This window comes from Melitaea cinxia, chromosome 14 (genome assembly GCF_905220565.1).
Source record: "Melitaea cinxia chromosome 14, ilMelCinx1.1, whole genome shotgun sequence".
In the NCBI taxonomy this organism is placed as follows: domain Eukaryota; kingdom Metazoa; phylum Arthropoda; class Insecta; order Lepidoptera; family Nymphalidae; genus Melitaea; species Melitaea cinxia.
The window spans coordinates 9,194,858-9,217,041 of record NC_059407.1 but is presented as its reverse complement, the minus strand read 5'-3'; the positions used below and the strand labels follow the sequence as shown (position 1 = coordinate 9,217,041).

The following is a 22,184-nucleotide window of genomic DNA, read 5'->3' as shown; positions in this document are numbered from 1 at the left end:
ATATTTTGAGTCGACGTCGAACTGTCCAACCAATAGCACACCGGCAAGCATGCAACACATGATAAACACGGCCGCCCCCTACCCCATACCACCAAATAGACCGATAAATCGCTTCTGCGCAGCTTCAAGGCCAGCGTTCTTTTTACATGACGCGAACTATAACACACATGAGCTCACGCTAGTCGTGAGTCGTAACGTCTTTTATGTGTAATCGGTTATACGTAGTTTCGTGGATACGCGTAACTAGTTTCGAAACTGCTTATTTTTCGTAACTAGTTATTTCTGTATACAGCATCAGTTATGGTTATGAAGTAGTTATATGTTATAAATTGTAACACATACGAATGCCGTTACGTACGTTAATATTGATGGTTAGTATAATCAAATTAACTTCCCTTCATACTTTATCCAGGCTCACGACTGGCTGCAAAACATGTTATTTAAATTAATTTTTTGATTTTTGTATAGACATAATAATCGATGCAGGCGTATTTAGAAGTTCATTTGATTTTATGTACAGCTTTTAATTATTTTTCGAGATATCTACATACATTATAATTAAAAATACAACAAAAACCCACACTTTTTAGTATAAACTTCAACGCGAGACAATAACATTAATTTTAATACTAAATAGTAAATTCGAAAATATTTAAAAAGAAACACGACCGAAATTAAAATTTCTTTAAAAACTGATCATATAAAAATAAACTTAAGTTCATAGTCGTTAAGTTCAAAATCGCATGAGCATATTCGACAACAAAGATACACCTATAGTACTTATAGCCATCTCTTTTTATCCTACGCGTAAGCGTATCTGCGTATTGTGTTACGTTATTAGGCAAAACGCTTATGCGCCGGTCGTTGTGTCAAGTTTTTGATAAAACTGCGTACGCAAAAAAACTGCGTACGTAAAATAATCGTTACATTCGTATCGGCGAAACTACGTATATGGTTATTCGCTTCGTAACTAGTTACTGAAACCGATTACGTTAAATAACGCCCACCGCTAGCTCACGCCATTTTTGGCGCGAACTTGTGGAGGCCATGTCCTGCAGCGGATTGCGATAGGCTAAAGTGATGAAAGAAATAGAACAACAATGCTATAATAGAATTTCTAACACTTTATGTGAAGGCTTTTAAGAACTTTATTTACGTTATGTAAAAGGTTTTAAGAACATTCAACGTGGAAAGAAAAACAAAAATTATATGGCAAAACAAAATTATATTTTGATAGGTTACTTAAGTAAATATTTATAATATTATTTATACTTCTTTTACTAACAAGTCATACAATTTTTGAAACAAATTTTTAATTACTAGAAATAATAAATTAAAATACAACATTTATAATTAATAATATGCCTCAATGGCAAACCTCGTTTTGAAGAAATAAATAACAAGAACAAAAAATAATGCTGTGTGGTTATGGCAGTAACGAATAAAGCAACCCCCTCTCTTCCTGTGGGTGTCGCAAAAGGCGACTAAGCGATAACACAATTTTACTATCACCTTGAAACTTAAAAAGCCTGATGGCGGGATAACCATCCAACTGCTGGCTTTGAAATACACAGGCCGAAGACGGGCAGCAGCGTCTTCGGTGCGTCAAAACCAGTACTGCGGTCACCAACCCGCCTGCCCAGCGTGGTGACTATGGGCAAAACACATGAGTTCACGCCGTTTTTAGCGTGAACTTAGGGAGGCCTATGTCCAGCAGTGGTCTGCAATAGGCTGAAGTGAACAAAAATAATCTGTTCTTCAGAATACTTAAAAACTGACTTATTAAAATAAGGTTATATATAAACAAATGCACGGATATATTGAAGAATTATTAATATGTGTTCAATGGTACATTTTATTATAAAATAATTTTAATTAATAAAATTCAATTATTATCGTATACTTAACAATGAGAGACATATTGTTATTCGAAGGGTAAGACTTTTTAGACTAACACAAGCAGTCATGTTAATCTCGTATATTTTTAGTTATGGATTATTTATAAACTTGATGATTTCTTATTAGCACAAATAACATTTTAATACATTTCTCGTAGATAATTTGAATTACCTATGTATGTGTACATAGTAATACTATAACTAACAACAGAATATTAAACCGAGAGAGAAACAAAACTGTTATATTGTGCAATATTTCGTTTAAGGATGTCGGCACATAGACCCAGAACTCGTTCGAATCTGAAATAAACAAAACGTGTTTAAAATTAATAGACCAAAAATAATTCGAAATATTTTCGTAAAAAAAACTGTGTTATATATATTTCTGTGCCTCCTGTGGGAATTTCAATGTTAAGATCAGAGTGATCCCACACTCTTAATATATAATTGAAAGGAAAGGTTTTTGTTTAATTTATTTTCAATTAGTTGTTTGTTTTTGTTATTGACAGTGTTTCTGAAGATAGTTCGGTATGTTTGGTCAATTTTATTATAATTTTGAGTCGATTTTTGTTTTTTTTTTTTTTCTAAAGCTAACATTATAATTTTTGTGGCCACCTTAAAAAGCTGCGCATTGTAACTTTTTGTTTAAAGATAGAAACCTGAATACACATCTATTTATTTATTTTCACTTTTTTGCACACCAACACAAAATGTAACTAAAATTTAATCAAGTAAACAAAAATAATAAAGTTGCAATAGCTGCAACAGGCAGCCTTATCGCTAAGGCAGCGATTCCTTCCAGACAACAATTGATCAGAGGACTAGAGTTGTTAGCAGGGAAAGAGGCGCAAAATATGTACTATCACACTTAAACATACATAGATTTATTCATTCTAGTCGTCACCCAGAAGGTCGAAATTCAACCATTTTAAAAATTTAAATTAAAGAAAACCTAAAAATTATAAAGAACCTTTTAAAAAAAATCAATTTGACTAACTGTAAGACACAGACTGACAATCAACAAAAGAGAATAATATGCTTGTGTGTGTCAAATACACGGTAGTGTGTGTAATGTTTTTTTTTTTTATTGATTAAATATATTTTTATGCATAATTTAAAAAAATATTAGCATTCTGCACTCCTTTTCTATGTATATGTCATATAAGTGTGCGAAATTTCATACAATTCCATCCACGTAATTATCGTAAAAATGGGGTACAAAGTTTTTGCTTCACGTATTAATATATAGATATAATTATATATACATATAAATACAAATATACCTCCATGAATACATACATCTACACCAATACCGACATAAACAGATAATAATTTGATAACAAAAGAAAAATATATATATATAGAGGAAAAAAGAAATAAAAAACATATATTATGCTGACAAGTATCTAGCCTACATTGCTTTTAGATTGTACATTTTCAATGTGAAATTTAACAGAATCGCATTTAAATCACTAAGCATGAATGTTTGCTAGTAAAAGAATCGACAATATACAAATACAACATAAGTAGGCGAAAAAAATTAACAAAAGCACTAGTCGCCACTACGATTTTCGAAAGTTCCTCTCGATTTTTCTGGGATCCCATAATCAGATCCTGCTTTCCTTATCATGGTACCACCATTGGGATATCTCCTTTCCAAAAAAAAAAGAATCATCAAAATAGATTCATAAATGACGAAGTTATCACCGAGCACACATAATATATATATATATATATATATATATATATATATATATATATATATATATATATATATATATATATGTGTGTAGGATGTGTAACTTTAAAGACGAATGCATGAAAGGTAATGTAAGAGTGAGTATGCTTGATGTGAAGAATGATTGACATTGACAGACGAACGTGTGACAGAGTGGGTGGGTGGCGCTAAGACAGTAAAGACGGCAAGACGTGTATAATTTTATTTCTCTGTGTATTCGATTAAACCAGTATTTTAACGACTGTGGATTTTTTGATTTTAATCCCACATATATATGTGTATATATTAGAGATGCCACGAATAGTAATTTGGCCGAATACCGAATACCGAATATTCGGCGAGGCTCTTGGCCGAAGCGCCGAACATTCGGCAGCCGAATATTCGGCCACACTTAGTACTTTTCGCGGGGGACAAGACACAACTCGTCACCATACGAGTTTAAACTTGCGTCGCTGAAGTAATACGTAAGTACTTCGCGGTCGTGTTACAACCTGCTTTATTTGTTGGTCGTTGATGCGTCGTACTTACTGTATACTAAAATATAACATTGAATGTGCTTGATTACCATAAGAAATATCACCGTTTTTTCGAGAAAAGTAAAATGAATCAATTTAATAAGAAATCGCCTATTTGGAACTACCTATTATGAAATTTATAGTGATGACAATAAACTGGCAGTTTGTTTGTTGTGTTTTTCTTACCACTGGTAGATTTTAAATATTAATTTGTTAGTTCTTTTTTGGTTAAATAAATATCTTTGTGAGTAATATTTCGAGTTTTTCATAATTTATTTGGTAATCCTTACTGTATTTTATCATAAATAAGGAAGTAAATCTGTTTATCACGATTTCGCGCCCAAACTGCTGAACCGATTTAAATGAAATTTGGTACACAGATACTCTAGAGCCTTAGAAAGGACATGAGCTATAATTTACGCGAAGTCGCGGAAAAACAGTTAGTAGGAATTAAAAAAATTGCTATTCGGTATTCGGCCAAATGGTTAACCATATTCGGCCGAATACCGAATAGCGAAAAAAAGAGGCCGAATAGCCGAATACCGAATAATTGCCGAATATTCGTGGCATCTCTAGTATATATATCCGGTCGAATTGAGAAACCTGCTTCTTTTTTTGAAGTCGGTTAAAAGTAGTTTTGAATACTTATATTGATTATTGCCAAAGGGGTAGAGGTACAATTTCACAAATATCGATATTCACAAACTTTTAAAACAGTTACGAGGGCAGGTCAAAAAGTTCGCGGAATGACAGGGAACGATAATGAAATGTAACATTAAATTATATTCCTATTTTTCCTTTTCAATGTATTCTCCCCTTAACCCTAATACATTTATTAGATCTGTTAAATAACTTATTAATACCGTCGAAAAAAAAAAAATGATTTGTCTAGGGTGTCGAAATAGGCCGAAATTGCCGACTTCACTTCATCAACGGCGTTAAATTTCCGCGTAGTTCTTTCTTCATTTTTAGAAACACATAAAAGTCGCTTGGGGCCAGGTCTGGGCTGTAGGGTGGGTGGCGCAGTTGTTCAAAACCGCACTGGTGAATGGCAGCCGGCGCAACCTGGCTTGTGTGCACGGGCGCATGGTCGTGCAAAAGGAGCACTTTGTAAGCTTTCCTGGCCTTTTTTAACCGACTTCCAAAAAAGGAGGAGGTTCTCAATTCGACTGTATTTTTTTTATGTATGTTACTTCAGAACTTTTGACTGGGTGGAGCGATTTCGACAAATTTTCTTTTAATCGAAAGGTGGTGTGTGTCATTTGGTCCCATTTAAATTTATTTGAGATCTAACAACTACTTTTCGAGTTATATCCAATAATGCGTTTTTACTTGACGCTTTTTTCGTCGATCTACGTTGTATTATACCGCACAACTTTCTACTGGATGTACCAATTTTGTTAATTCTTTTTTTTTGTTGGAAAGGGGATATTTCTAGTTTGGTACCATGATAAGAAAACTAGGATCTGATGATGGGATCCCAGAGAAATCGAGGGAAACTCTCGAAAATCCGCAATAACTTTTTACTGGGTGTACCGATTTTGATATTTTTTAATTTAATCAAAAGCTGATGTTTATCATGTGGTCACATATAAATTTTATCGAGATCTGATAACTACTTTTTGATAACGCGTAGTTACTTGACTATTTTTTCGTTGATCTACGTTGTATTACTCGTCGATGTAATTGAAGTCGGTTTTTTTTCGTTTGCGAGCAAACACAATTATTCTTTAATAGCTTCTTTTAATTGATCTAGTAAAGAAGCGTAGTATTCTCCTGTTATGGAAACACCACGTTCCTTATAATCAATCAAAAGGATACACTCTGTATCCCAAAAGATCGTCGCCATGATCTTTCCGGCCGATTGAGACACCTTAAACTTCTAAGGAGGAGGTGTGCCTTCTTTATGCCACTGCATCGACTCTTGCTTTGACTCAGGTTCATAATGGTAAACCCAAGTTTCATCGCCAGTTACAATCCGGGCCATAACTTCCTCCCTTTGCTCTCCACAGCGGTCCAAAAACTCGCAACAACTTTCGACGTGCTTGCGTTTTTTATGCGCATAAAGCATTCTCAGAACCCATCTTGCACAGACTTTAGTCATACCAAGGTGTTGATGTAGGATGTTCAAAAAGGTTGTTTCTGATACTCTAACTAATGCTGCAAGCTGTTTTTTCTTTAGCCGGGCATCTTCCTATACAAGTTTTTCAAATTTTTCGATCATTTCTAGCGTGGTAGCCTCAATCGGCCGTCCAGCACGCTTACTCTTTAAACTCAATCCTATTTGAAATTTAGAATTAGGTTCGAGAACTTGTTGATCGGTACTCTTGAATACTACACTAGCGCACAATTTGACTCAATTACAGTGGAATTTTATATAAAGAATAGAAATTGGGATTTCTCGACCTTATACATTTTTTGCACTCTTGACAATATTTTGACGTTGACTATCGACTTGGAAATCGTGTTTGGGATCGAATTTACTTATTTCAAGGTTCAACCGTGCTTCTCTGGCACAACTGAAAGCCATTAAACCAATCAATCAATCAATTACTTATTTCAATAAAGTTAACTTTTTAGTGTTCGATTGTGTATCTTAAAGTGTTTTTTATTAAGATAATGGCGCGACTGGCTCTTATTGTTAACATATTAACTATGGATATTTTTATATTATCATCAATATGACAATCACAATATTTATTAAAATAGAACTAAATACTTAACTATTAGCCTTTATCCTCTTATAACCTAAGGTAGCAATTTTTAAATATAAATCACAGTATTTATGTTTCTAATATTTAAATAAAAATCACAGTATTTAAGTCTCTTATATCTTTTATTTTAACTATTTCAATATACTTTTTTATTCACTAATTTAAGCTTAACACTGATAAAATAGCAGAAATTATTATAGAAGTAAATAAAGAAAGAAGATAAGTTAATTATAAATATAAATAAAGAAAATACGTAATTGAGATAATTTGAAATTTAAGAAGTCTCAAAATTGCGCTAGTCGTGAGCTTTTTTTTAACAACAACACACATTATCCAGAATATATCTTGCGTTTTTATGCTTAAAAAAAATCAGTTTTAGGTTTAATTTAAGGAATTACAATATAATAGATAATTATTAATTATTGGAGACACTTAATAATTTAAAAAACATAAACTTGCATGAGTTAAATTTTATTTTCTTATTATTTTTAATTATAATGGCTACACCGGAAAGCGATCGTCAATTCGATTCCAATTTCAATTCAATTGAAAGCTCGATTTGGTCAAGAGTGCCAAAATATTACAGATTGGAACTGGAACTGTATTGGATTTGTGTTTTTGTGAAATTGGGATTGAAGTCAAGAGTAAGCCTACTGGTCGGGGGTCGTCTTCGATGGAGTCCCTCCCTTGTTTGAAAAGGATGTGCCATTTATAAATCATGGTTTTCCCAGGAGCGGAATCCTCATAAACAGCTGACATCTCTTGAAAAACGGTTTGAGGTGTCTTTCCTTGTTTGGTGAGAAACTTAATGACGGCACAATATTCAATTTTCTCCATAGTGGCTAGTTTCTTCCGGATTGACTTGTTTGTTCGTTTATAACTCAAAAGATAATGAAAATACCTGATTAGGCTGAAACTTAGTGTATATACTAAAAATGAGTCACTCAATTAGCGCCTACCTGGATGAGTAAACTAACCCTCGCCAACCCTGCCATTCCGCGAACTTTTTGACCTCCCCTCGTATATCATTTTGTACAAAACATTATTTCCATAACTATAGCAGATAGAAGAGTGTGAGTTGGACTCCAGCGCGTTAAGTACATGGTATATAGTAAGTGCTATGTGGCTACGGCACCAAAGAATTTAGCCACCCCCTCTCTTCCCGTGGGTGTCGTAAGAGGCGACTAAGGGATAACAAGGTTCCACTACCACCTTGGAACTTAAGAAGCCGACTGATGGCGGGATAACCATCTAACTGCTGGCTTTGAAACACACAGGCTGAAGACGGGCAGCAGCGTCTTCGGTGCGACCAAGCCAGCCCTGCGGTCACCAACCCGCCTGCCCAGCGTGGTGACTATGGGCAACACACATGAGTTCACGCATTTTTGGCACGAACTCGTGGAGGCCTATGTCCAGCAGTGGACTGCAATAGGCTGGAATGATGATATAGTAAGTTCTAGTTAGTAGTGCGTACCTGGCGCGGTCGAGCTTGACGCACTTGAGCGGGCCGGCGGCGCGCACGGTGGCGGCGCGCGGCCGGTCCAGCAGCAGCGCGATCTCGCCGAAGTAGTCGGACGGGCCCAGGCGCCCCACCTCCACCGCGTCCCCGCCGGCGCCGCGCTGCTGCAGCACCACCGCCGTGCCTGTAAGGCCCGTTTTGACTTAAGATCAGTTCCTATATTGAATAACAATTCGTTCCGGTCACAAAGTGACCGTAATAAGCTTTACGGCAACCTCTAAATTTCGAACTTAAATATTTCGTTTTCTTTTTTTTTTTGTTTCTAAGGGCCGACCATCTAGGAAAACCGGTTAAGCCGAAAACTCCTCGAACTAGAGCCGATAAGGGACAAGTGATTCCAGGCTAAGACCGGCATCGAGCCCGCTAGACCGATAGTTTCTTTCTCACGTAAACTCCAACCTTTAATTTATAAATATACTCTTAACAATACTTTATTAACCCGGAAATCTGAGGTGAGAGACTTGGACGTTACTCTAGACCGTAAACTTACTTTTGGGAGCCATGTTAACAGCATTTTAACAAAGGCGTATAGTTTGCTTGGATTCATTATGAGGATAGGATCTGAGTTTAGGAGACCTTCCACGCTTAATCTTCTTTACAATTCCTACGTTCGCTCTGTACTTGAGTATGCCTCTACGGTCTGGAATCCACAGTATGGCGTTTATAAGAATCGGATTGAGAATATTCAGAATAAGTTTCTGAAGTATTTGTCGTATAAATTTACTGACTTACCAAACAAGCCATTGAGTCTCTCTAGACGCCGTTTTGTTCGAGACCAAATATTTTTATTTAAAATTGCTAATAGTCACATACACTCTTCATTTTTACTTAGCAATCTACTTTTGAACTGTCCACGGTCTGGTTCACTGTTACGTTGTGACAAAGTTTTGGGAAAAATATAAAATAATTACATACAAACAAACAAAATAATTAGTTGTTACGATCGTTCGGCAACCGCGCGCTTTAACTAGTGATAGCATCCTAATTACCGTACCGTAATCGTTTGGTACCGGAAATCAAATTCTTTCTAGAACATCTGTCTCCATTTCGCTCGTTTGATTATTGGTATCTCAGTACCACAAGAACTTTCTGGAACGTGAGCCAGGAGTCGTCAAATGGCGAACCGCGGTGCGCGTCCCTGCCGAAGACGTATTTTGTGCGATCGAACCGTCCCTTCCATGAATTGTCATGTCCCTTCGAAAAATCTAGAAATTTGCGAGTACGCATCGCCTCAGGGCGGAAGTAGGCCGTTCCATATAACTATATAAATACGAATTCGGGGAAGAGAAAAGGTATTTTTCGACGCCAGAGAGTGACACGACAACTATATGTGATTAGTACTTATTAATAATTTAAATTAGTGCTACACTAAAATAACGAAGAAAATTAAATCAGATAGCATTATTTGTCAACCCTCATGGTAAATTTAATATACTTAATTGATTCTAATAAGTTAGTTGCCGTTAACTTGTTTTTCGTGTCTGGATTAATTCGATTATTATTCAAAAACTGATTTCTTCAACCTTTTAATAGTGCAAAAAAGTGCTATGGCTATTTATATTTCTTAATGGTGGTTTAACAACGTAACGAAATGTGACAGTGAGTACCTTATAATTATTAAAGTAGGTATAACCTTATCTATTTAATCAATCCGAGTAGTTTTATATATATGTTTCACCGTGGTGTTTGTCTTTATTAACATTCTATTATCATATTAATTTAGTCTAAATTCTAATCAGTCCTGCTATGGCCGCTATAATTCCCATTGTGTATTTCACGCGTGTGTTGTTAACATCGGTGGCTTGTTTGTATCTTAAATAAGAACCTATTATTTTAAAATATTTATTTTGTTCAAATTCCATACCTACTAAGCTTTTATTTTTATCGTTAGTAGTTATTAGAAAATTACCGCTGAAAAATTGTGTTTATGAATAATAAAACTTTAATAATGTAATTTAAATATTTGAATTGTCACATATCTTAAATTCGTTTAGGTTTAAAGCCAATTGTATAATAGTTGGAATGTTATGTGTTAGTTCATATTATAATGTAACACAATAGCTTTGAGATTTAATTACTAAATTAGCGTAATGTTATGATAGAAGGATTTCTCGATGTACCCGCAAAATAAATATCAACGGTCATTGCTTCGCTCGATATATTGTTAAATTCCTGCCTTTGCATAAGTTAAAATGTAATCTTTTCTTTTGTACCTCATGACGTAGTGGAATGGTGATCGTCCGGTATATAAATAGTCAGAGTTTGATTCTGGGTTGGGTAATTCTATTTTATTTAATTTTTCAATTTTAATAATTTGATTTTCTTTTAACAATAAATTAATTGATTTTCTTTGCCTTATACTTAAAAGCGGACCTAAATATCACCACTCCATAATTTTTTAATTATTTCGCGAAAGTTGCCGATGCCCACTCCTGGTCTTACCTAGTGCCTGGGGGTCGGATCTTTCGCGCTTCAAGTATCATTTCGACGCGTTCCAGGAAACTGGAGGTTCACCGTACGAGTTGCGTGTTCACCGTACGAGTTGCGTATTCACCGTACGGGTTGCGCATTTACCGTACGGCTGGAGAACTACTGTTGCACATTCAACGTACGGCTGGAGAACTACTGTTGCACATTCACCGTACGGCTGGAGAACTACTGTTGCACGTTTACCGTACGGCTGGAGAACTACTGTTGCACGTTCACCGTACGGCTGGAGAACTACTGTTGCACATTCAACGTACGGCTGGAGAACTACTGTTGCACATTCACCGTACGGCTGGAGAACTACTGTTGCACGTTTACCGTACGGCTGGAGAACTACTGTTGCACGTTTACCGTACGGCTGGAGAACTACTGTTGCACGTTCACCGTACGGCTGGAGAACTACTGTTGCACATTCACCGTACGGCTGGAGAACTACTGTTGCACGTTCACCGTACGACTGGAGAACTACTGTTGCACGTTCACCGTACGGCTGGAGAACTACTGTTGCACGTTCACCGTACGGCTGGAGAACTACTGTTGCACGTTCACCGTACGGCTGGAGAACTACTGTTGCACATTCACCGTACGGCTGGAGAACTACTGTTGCACGTTCACCGTACGACTGGAGAACTACTGTTGCACGTTCACCGTACGGCTGGAGAACTACTGTTGCACGTTTACCGTACGGCTGGAGAACTACTGTTGCACGTTCACCGTACGGCTGAACAATAATTTAATGTGGAATGAATTTTATACCGATGATTTGTGCTTTTTTTTGAGTTTTTGATGTTGATTAATGTATTATACCTTATCATTACTTTGGAGTGCTTTTATGAGATAATAATTGGTGGAAACTGCTGGATTTTGTAAAATTAATCTGTGTTAATATTTTTTATTATACAGGTTTACTTGTAATATGCCACGATCCCTTGAAGGGGTACTTGGGTTGTCAGGGGGTTGGGGGGGGTATCCATGTTCACCTATTTTAGATGTTATTAAATTTTATTATTATTAGTGAAAAATCCCCGAATCTATCACTTTAAATGGCATTAAAAAGAAATGAATAGACGAATATTCGTAAACTTGTCATAGAATGATAAACAATATTCTAAATAATAAAAAATAACAACAAACATAACGATAACTTATTGAATTTTTAACCCTTGACTCACCAAAGTTAAAAAGAGGAAAATAATTAATGTCTTTGTTTTATAAACTTATGACGTCCTGAAAAAAAAATCTATGAACGTGTATCTGCGTATTATTTTAAAAATATTTACACTTCCGAAGCTATCCAACGAGCTACAATAATTATAATCAGACTCAAAACTAAAGTCTCAAAATCAAAAAATTTCAAGCAAAGAAGAGTAAATAAAAAATCAATTTATAATTTTTTAACTATATTTATTTACACGACCGTGTTCAGTGGAAGATCATATGTGGTCACTTTCCTCCGCAGTGAGGAGACGACATAGAAGACTTATATCTTGTTTTTTTGGAAGAGTCCTAATTGGTAAACAAACCGCTGTCAATCGTAATTCACGTTTTTTCCGCATTTATCACTCACTTTCACAACATATTAGCTTACGGACATTTGTAAAACTCCATTTACTATTTATTTCACTAAAAACAAATATCAATTTATCATTTTAAACACATAAAAACTACAAAATACGAATTCCGAGAGTACAGATAACTAATATTTTCGAATATGACATTTCAATATCTTTTTTTTATAAGGCAAATAGGGATGTGGTCATAATATTTTTAGAAGTGAATGAGTATAAATGAATGAACAGCATGAGCGATAAAATAGGCCATATTCTTTAACTATATTTTAAAATTTCACGAATTATAACTTGTTAAATAATATTACAGTAAAGCGATTTGTTATTTATTTGTATTTTGTTATTAATTGTTTTTTTTTTCTTCTTTTTTTTATGTTAAGCGCACAAAAAAAATGCTTACAAAATATTGCAAATGTCAATCATTTATGGTAAAGTGTTCATTGTAAAGGTTTTATTTTATATTATGAATATTTCTGAATATCAATTTCATCCTGAACATTTTTAATGCTATCCCATATAATATTAAAGTATACCACATAGCAACGGCATGAACGTTTACTGTAGTTCACAGGAAAAAAATTTGAGACTTTAGGATGAGACTTAAGATTACCCAATGAGAGCTTCGTGGAGTACAATGTTATTAGTCCTTTTTTTAGATGTTAGAGAGAGTGTGCCGCCGGCGCAAGGTTTTTTATTCATAGTAAATACAAATAATGTGACAATAATATTAATAGGGTCGACTTTTTTTAGACACAGGCGGCCCCTTTATTTTGTTGTAAATTTTATTTTTGGCTTTTTTTACCGACCATATCACATAAACGAAATATATAGGGGACTGTCCACTTTGTATGGGGGTTTCGACCCCGAGTGGACAGTCACTGAGAATAATAATTATATATTAAGTTAGTAGTACTAACAAGTATGAATTAGAAAAATGATATAGTTTTGTATCCAGGTGTTTCATTTTTTGTTTTTTTGTGGATAATTACAAGAAGGTTTCTGAAATAAAAAATCATTGTTTTGTTATTTTTGTTTTACTAATCGGATTCGTACGTTAACAGAATGTTATCTAAAAACTAGGCAGGTAGATTTATAAAATCTTGAAACCTTTTTCAGCCCAAAAACCAAATAATTTCATGACATGGTCACAACAACCTACTGTCCGTCGACCAACCATGCAGTTACAATAATATTTTTTTATGGCTTCTCTGCCTGACCTTTATTGTTTACATATAAAATAAATACAAAATATATTTTCCTACTTATGAATATGCCTACTGTGTATTTTACGTCGCAGTAGTGATGAATTCTCGGTTGACGGAAAACCTTACAGTAGGTTGCTATATCACCATGAAAGCAACATCGAAGTCAAATGAATGTATGAAACAAAAGTCTGTAGTTTAGGGTTGCCATAATAAATAATATTATCAATAAACAAATAAATCGATTAAATCGATAATCGAATGTAATATAATTAATTGCTTGCTTTTTATTTAGTCAATAACAATGTTTCTAAAATAGTTTATTTTTCACCAAAGTTAAATGTTTTTTTACTAAATACACTTTTATAGACTTTTTTAGACTTTTTTCTTATTAATTCGATTTAACAATACTTTTAATCGATTTTAACAAATAATTGATTTAAAAATATTTTAAAATCAATTGTTCGTTAATAATAATTGTTTGTTTAAGACTGGCAACGTGTTGTAATCAAATCACCAACCGAAAATAAACTAGAAGTATATAATTAATGAATTAAAATACTTATTAAATAAACTTTTCATCAGTTTATATTGATAAAACTGCAATTCACGAATAAACATGATTTAATTTATGAAAATTATTGGTATATTTGTTTTTTTGTATGAATTCTGTTCACCTTGGGCCAAAATGGACAGTCCCCTTTGTTGCCTTTTATGCTCGATGCTCGATTAATATTTTTTTTCGTAATTCTGTACCTTTACTAATTATTAACAAAATTATTTAATATATTATTAGTTTTTGAAATAATTTCAGCAACATGGTATCATTAAATATTTCGATGTAAAATTAATTTTACTTTGTCTATGGCTTATTGATATTGTTCATTCATTTGCTCTTTGTGTCACTTCACTAAGCTACACTATACTCTATTTGTCTGTGGTCATAAATACGCCATATTTGTTTACCAATTAGGACAATTCCAAAAAAACAGACCTTACATGATGTTATTTTAAAAAAGTTAAAAAAAGTTAAAGTTAAAAAATTATAGATTCGGGGATTTTTCACCAATAATATTAAAAAATTTCGTGATTTGTAGACTAAAATAGGGTCTTATCAATATCATTCCTTTGAAAAATTTTACATGTTATGCCTCTGTTCAAAAATGCGTACATTGTTTATATAGAGCAGTGTTTCCCAAAGTGGGCGATAATGCCCCCTTGTGGGCGCTGTGTAAAGGCTTGGGGGGGCGACTTGTCATTTAATCTATAAGGACTCTCGACTACAACTTGTGAGCATCAACTAATATTCATTAAAAGATTGCTCAAAGTGGGCACTATAAAATAATTTATTCTCATATAAGTATTAGACTTCTAATTGTGTTCCTGCAAATAGGGAGTTCCGTAGGTGTGTTTTGTAAGTTTTCGCATATGGAAACGAAACATTTTTCTGGTAGAATGTTTTTTATTGTAAATTATAGCCGAGCTTACGTGCTCACGAAAGACGTCATGCGAAACCTACATATCAGTGTCTGGTCTATTTTAATGAAAATCTAATTTAAAAAAGTAATTTATAACACCTACAGAACCCTCTATTTAAAGGAATGCAGTTAGGAAGTCAAACATCCTCTGATAATCACTACTAATATTATAAATGTGAATGTAAGTTTGTTTGTTACGCTTTCACCCGAAAACTATTTAACCGATCGTCATTAAACTTTGTACACATATTCTGAAATAACATAGGATACTTTTTATTTAAAAAAATTTAATGCGAGCGAAGCAACGGGTAAAAGCTAGTATTTGATAATTATTGATGATAATATTTTGATAATTATTTTTTTATTATAAAGCGTTATATTTACACATTTTTTACCTTCAACAATGATGTAGAAATCATTCCCGGGCTCTCCTTGCCGCACGATAGTTTCACCTTCGTTGAAGGACACTGGCTCCAGTGCATCGGCCACTGTGAGACGCTCCCACTTCTCTAAACTCTCTGAAATATATATAAGTGTGTTTGTAAATGCTTTGTTTCCAATTGTACATAGCATGACATTCCAGGATTTAAAAATTTGAACTTTTCCTAACATCTAAATACATATTTGCATTTTAATGAAAGCAATACATAAGGACAGTCACTACAATGTTATAAAAAAAATTAGTTGAGCGTGACACATATAACATATTATCTGGTCAAAATTGTCTACGACGTTATTAAATATGGCGGTATGATATTGTCTAACACAATATTGTAGAAAGGTCTCATTGGCATTGTTTGGATGCAGAGCCCCGATAGTAATGAGGTAACAGAGCTCACCCAGTATGGAGACGCGCGAGAGGAACTCGTCGTACATGCGCCTCTTGCGGATGGTGGAGCCCATGAGGATGCGGCGGTAGGAGTCGCGGTCGAGCCCCCACAGCTTGAGCGGCGAGCGCGCGCGCACGGTGGCGGCGCGCGGCGTGCCGTAGATCAGCGCCAGCTCGCCGAAACTGCCGCCCTCGCCTATCGTCGTCACCACCTCGCCGTTCACCAGCACCTACACCCACTCACTCGGAGTATTTATGAAAGGTTTCCATCATAAGGATTAGTGAATGTACAATGTAAAAATCTCATAATTTCTACTGAGATAAGCCGGTTTGGTTCACAGCTGATGAAATTTTAACGTATGAAATTTAAACACTATTGAGACTATATTTGAGCACTGATCAGTTGATAAAAACTGGTAGCACTACAAGTTTCTTTCTAATCATACAATAATATGTAAGAGAAATTTATTAGTCTTTGTAGATTCTAATGAAATTAAAAAAAAAAATTGTTTCATAATGTTAGCGTTAATGTTTTTTATAATTATTTTAGGCTAAAAATTAAAATTAAGAAAATAACCTCGTTTTTTTTTTATGGTTCTTCACTTCAGCCTGTAATATCCTACTACTTCTCCTTCTCTTTTTTCTATGAGGAATATTGGTTCTTACAAACCAATATTCCTCATATTTTTCTTCCTTAGAGTCTACCATCATGCCCCAAAACATATCCGGTATTTAGATCAATCAATTCACAAGGTGCTGAGAATAACAATTTTTACTGATTTTCAGTATTTTCGATTTATTCGGAAACGGTAATAGTTAAAAATCTGAAACTTGCACCATCAAAGTTTCTTATAAATACCAACATTTCTTGAAATTATGAGCTCAATATCTTTCCAGGGCCGATTCGGTATTCTTGTCATCCCATGGGCTTTCATTTTTTAAATCTTTTACATTCAAATTTAGGTTTCTATGGATTATCTACGACATTTAAGCTCCTCTAAAGCATAAAACAAATTGTTATACTGGTCTATTATAACAAAAAAAAAGGTCATAAAGTACTCACTTCAACTTCACCTGAGTCAATTATATAGAAGTTGTCTCCTTCGTCACCTTGCCGAATCACAGTTTCACCTTGCAAACATTGCACTGGAAACATAGCATCAAACATATCCGCACGCTCTGATTCATCCAAGTGTGTAAATAAAACATTGGATGCAATTGCTCGTGACAACGCACCCATAGTTTTGTAATCCTTTGGCACTACCTGGGAAAAAACCAGTAATATTTGTGATTTTTTTAAAAATGTTTTATTTTAAAAATGTTATATTTAAAAAAAATTATAAGTTAGTATTCTGTAAAAAAGCTAATGGTAAGGTTAAGTGACAAAATACGTTAATTTAATAGCTCCATTATAAAGAGGTAATGTTTTATTTTTTCGCTACTGGAATGCCACATTATCACTGGGTGCAAAGGCTATATTTTAACAGGAAAAAACGGACTTGTCAAAAACACTAAAATAATTTATTATTACATTACCATACATATGACCATGATAACCTTTTTAACATAGCTTGTTGCGTCTTCTTCTGTAACGGGCTCAGCACTGATGCCACCACGGCGGCGCGGTAACTGTCCACCCGGCACTGGTAGTGGTGACAACTCACCATCTGCCTCACCCTCTGATGTTGCTGCTGCCGCAGCAGCAGCTTTTACTTGTTCCTATTAAAATATATAATGTTATAATAGTATGTAATATATATAGTTAAAATATACTGTATATCATTACATAGTATTAAACAGTCGCTTCCCGATATCTGTATGCTTAGATCTTTAAAACTACACAACGGATTTTGATGCGGTTTTCTTTAGTAAATACGAGTAATTCCAGAGAAAGGTTTATATGTATAATACATGTATAATTTAGTATAGGAAAACTGATCGTTTTTACAACCATACGAAGCCATAAATACTAATAATGCATGTCATTTACCTAAGAAAAGCTATATTATAACTATATAATGCATTAAGAAAAGCATCTTAATTATGATTTATATAATTTTATTTTTTAATTTTTCAGTGTTGAAATGGAAATGTATGAGTATACAGAATTGTTTGCTCGCAAATGAAAAAAAAAAAAAACCAACCAATTACATTGAAAATAAGAGAACGTAAGTAGGAAAAAAAAATGGTCAAATAAATTCGCGTTGTCAATGATTATTCAAAAAATAATCATCAGATCTCAAATAAATTTCGGATAACTAAAAGGATAATTGCAAGACAAGCATCAGCTTTTGATCAAAACAAGACTCATCAAAATAACTAGTAAAAAGTTATGCTGTATAACACAATGTAGGTCAACATAGAAATAGTAAAGCAAATGTACGCATTATTAGATATAACTCGAAAAATACTTCTTAGATCTCAATTAAATTTAAATGGGCCGGCATGACACACAACCTAGCGATTATAAAAAAACCATCAAAATATGTCCGCCCAGCAAATGCTGTGTAGCTACGGCATTAAAGAATATAGCAAGGTGATGTAAGAGGCAACTAAGAGATAACACAGTTCCACTACCACCCTGGATCTTAAAAAGCCGACTGATAGTAGGATAACCACCCAATTGCTGGCTTGAAATAAACAGGCCGAAGATGGGCAGCAGCGTCTTCGGTGCGACAAAGCCAGCCCTGCGGTTACCAACCTGCCTGCCCAGGGTGGTGACTATGGGCAACACACATGAGTTCAGGCTATTTTAGCTGTGAACTTGTGCAGGCCTATGTCCAGCAGTAGACTGCAATAGACTGAAATGATGATGATGAAATGATTATGTGTGAGAAAAATCCATTTAACAACTGTTCTCTTACATGTAATAATTCATGAATAATTTAATAATCATAGCAAGTATTATAAACTGTGGTAAACCTGAAATATTTGTGTTCTATTTGTATCAGGTGACCTTCAACTAATTTATATAATGAAATATTATATATAGTATTAATATAACAATATTAGTGTTAAGCTAAAGGTTTAACTAAAATTGATGAACTAAAGATACTATTTTGTTCAACTGAAAAAAAAAAAAACAATAAGAAGTCAAACAGCAGCTACTCTAATAGAATATTGATCTTTACATTTTTTTAGGTTAGTCTGAAATAATAGCTGATCTTACCATTTTATTTATAATCACCTAAGCACATTCAATTATCTGAGCATATAATACTCTTATAGATGACAAGTACATAAACATAAAAAAGAACGACTGCGGCTGTACTCGCGAAACTTTCCTTCGAAAATAGTAAAAGTTACGCAGTTATTAAATATAGGATTCAGTTAATATTTATAGTTTAAATAGATCGCTTCTCTCCAATCTTGTGCGTTTCTATTTTAAGTTAGCTGTCAACTGAAGTATCATATGAACAAAATTTCTGGTACCAAATAATATTTTTAATTCAAAATTAAAAAAAATAGATACAAACGTTCTTTTTCTGACTGCTTGGTGGCAAGGTAGTTTGTTTTTGTGATTATTTGAAAAAGAAAAGCACTTACTCTTTCTAACTTTTGAAAATATTGCCTTAAAAAGACTACTGGATTTTCAGGCTTATGTAAGCAAAGTTGAACAATGCATTCTTTTAATAATAATTGAATGTTATGGTTCTGAATATAATTTTCACATTGTTGTAAACATTGTTCCTCTTCCATTGAGTCCATTTTTTCTACCAATGATATTCTACTGCATTTGGTGTTGTCATTGAGATGTTTAAGGATCGTACAGATTAGGTCATAAATTTCAACAATATTTTGACGGATTTCAATACATTGCCTATGTTGCTAAGACAAAGAAACCTATGTAAGAATTGTTTGATTGAACCGTAAATATTGTATATATGGATTATGGATTGGTATGTTCCAATATGCACTGCGACCACTGTCACAGAGTACTATGATATTATACCATAGTATAATATAGCTATGATATAAACAGACCTTGATACAGACCCATACAGACCACTGTACAAAGAGTCACTGTACAGTGAGACGTCAATTTAGTATACTGTGAAGCTGTTCCGTTAAGTCAGTTATACTGGTTACTATTTAAAACGGAACGCAATCCCGTGTACTGTCAGCCGCATTTTTTGACGCAGCATTCAAATCTATAATATAAAAATGAGTCGCTGAATGTGTTGCTAAGCGCAAAACTCGAGAACGGTTGGACCGATTTCGCTAATTCTTTTTTTTAAATATTCCTTGAAGTACGAGGATGGTTCTTACGGAGAGAAAAATTCAAAAAAAAAAAATTTAAATTTTCTGAAAAGGTCTAAAAACAACACTTTTCTATACTCCCATACAAAAGATTTGTGATAATACTTAAAAGTCACTGTTAGGCGATACGAAGTTCGCCGGGTCAGCTAGTTTCAAATAAGTGTATTAAACAGTTTTCTATTTCACTAAAAAAACTGTTCTTGGGTTACTATCGAATTAAAAATATTTTAATTAATGTTAATTTTAAATTGAATTTTTAAAAATTGTTTATTAAACATTATACATATTTACAATTCACAACTTAAGAATTAAATATTTACACATAGTTTTGGTATAAATCATGTCCGCGTGGAATTGTGCCAAGAATGCTGGTAGCATTTCCCCGTTGAATCGCTATGCCGATTCTCTGGGCAAAAAATGTACCAGCCCTCTTATTACCAGTGGAGGCAATAAGGCAAGGAGTTATGTCATTTAAATTTTTCTTAAGGGGCCTACTCAAAGCACTGCCTGCAGGGCCCTGCTTGCAGTGCCACTGCCGATCGTATTGTATGTATGCATGCAGGGCCGATATTTTAATTGTTCACCCTGTCGCAGGGCCGCAGTGTCGTTCTGCCAGCCCGACACACGATCTCCCCACTCCGTAAAGGGGCCTACTCAAAGCACTGCCTGCAGGGCCCTGCTTGCAGTGCCACTGCCGATCGTATTGTATGTATGCATGCAGGGCCGATATTTTAATTGTTCACCCTGTCGCAGGGCCGCAGTGTCGTTCTGCCAGCCCGACACACGATCTCCCCACTCCGTAAACTGCAATCAGGGACATGTGTAGCTAGGTCGGGCCGATTTAGACCACCATTTTGTTTACGTCGGTACATTGCGACGTTTGTCTACTCTATTTGACCTGGGGTTTGTCTTGTCAGTGGTTGTCATTTAGCAATTAATCAGTTAGTTGGTTTGGTTTTATTATATTATTTGTTTGGCTCTGTTTTCTTCAAGAAAAATGAGCCAGCGAGAAAAAGACGTGTGGAGGGACGTAATCTAATTGTATAGGGATTCGCCATGTCTTTGGAAAACTAACCACGATCATTATCATAACAAAGATATGCGGTCGCAGGCTATGTCGCTTTTACATGAAAAATATAAAACTTTTTTACACCAGTGCTTCCTTTTTTTCTTTTGAACGCTACAACTACTCAATACAGTCAAACCCAATGCTATTTTTTGGTGTTTGAATAATGTAGGAGCCATTTATAAAAACTGACGAATTTAGGCAAGGACAAAGAGAACACAAGTGAACACGACAACGTATGCCGCGTAAATGATTTGCAGTGCTTTGTGGAGCAACATCCTCTGCGGCAGTAACTGCAAGCAGGCCCTGCAGGCAGTGCTTTGAGTAGGCCCCTTAAACTGCAATCAGGGACATGTGTAGCTCGGTCGGGCCGATTTAGACCACCATTTTGTTTACGTCGGTACATTGCGACGTTTGTCTACTCTATTTGACCTGGGGTTTGTCTTGTCAGTGGTTGTCATTTAGCAATTAATCAGTTAGTTGGTGGTTAGTTGGTTTGGTTTTATTATATTACTAGCTGACCCGGCGAACTTCGTATCGCCTAACACAAACTTTATCGTATGGTATTAAAGTTCAAATTGACTTTTAAGTATTATCACAAATATTTTGTATGGGAGTATAGAAAAGTGTTGTTTTTAGACTTTTTCAGGAAATTTAAATTTTTTTTTTTTGAATTTTTCTCTCCGTAAGAACCATCCTCGTACTTCAAGGAATATTTAAAAAAAAAGAATTAGCGAAATCGGTCCAACCGTTCTCGAGTTTTGCGCTTAGCAACACATTCAGCGACTCATTTTTATATTAAAGATTTGTTTGGCTCTGTTTTCTTCAAGAAAAATGAGCCAGCGAGAAAAAGAGGTGTGGAGGGACGTAATCTAATTGTATAGGGATTTGCCATGTCTTTGGAAAACTA

General features: G+C 34.6%; 1 protein-coding gene across 1 annotated transcript; it reads right to left on the bottom strand.

Annotated features, from left to right (window-relative positions):
• Window positions 1-1,835: 1,835 nt before the first annotated feature.
• Window positions 1,836-19,862, bottom strand: LOC123659752 (cAMP-dependent protein kinase type I regulatory subunit). Its single transcript, XM_045594933.1, has 7 exons — window positions 19,495-19,862; window positions 17,506-17,667; window positions 17,012-17,212; window positions 15,959-16,178; window positions 15,515-15,637; window positions 8,340-8,508; window positions 1,836-2,198 (listed from the first exon to the last, which is right to left on the bottom strand). Exons 1-7 carry the CDS (start codon window positions 19,654-19,656, stop codon window positions 2,114-2,116), a joined length of 1,122 nt encoding a protein of 373 aa, XP_045450889.1. The 5' UTR covers window positions 19,657-19,862; the 3' UTR covers window positions 1,836-2,113.
• Between the last annotated feature and the right edge of the window lie 2,322 nt (window positions 19,863-22,184).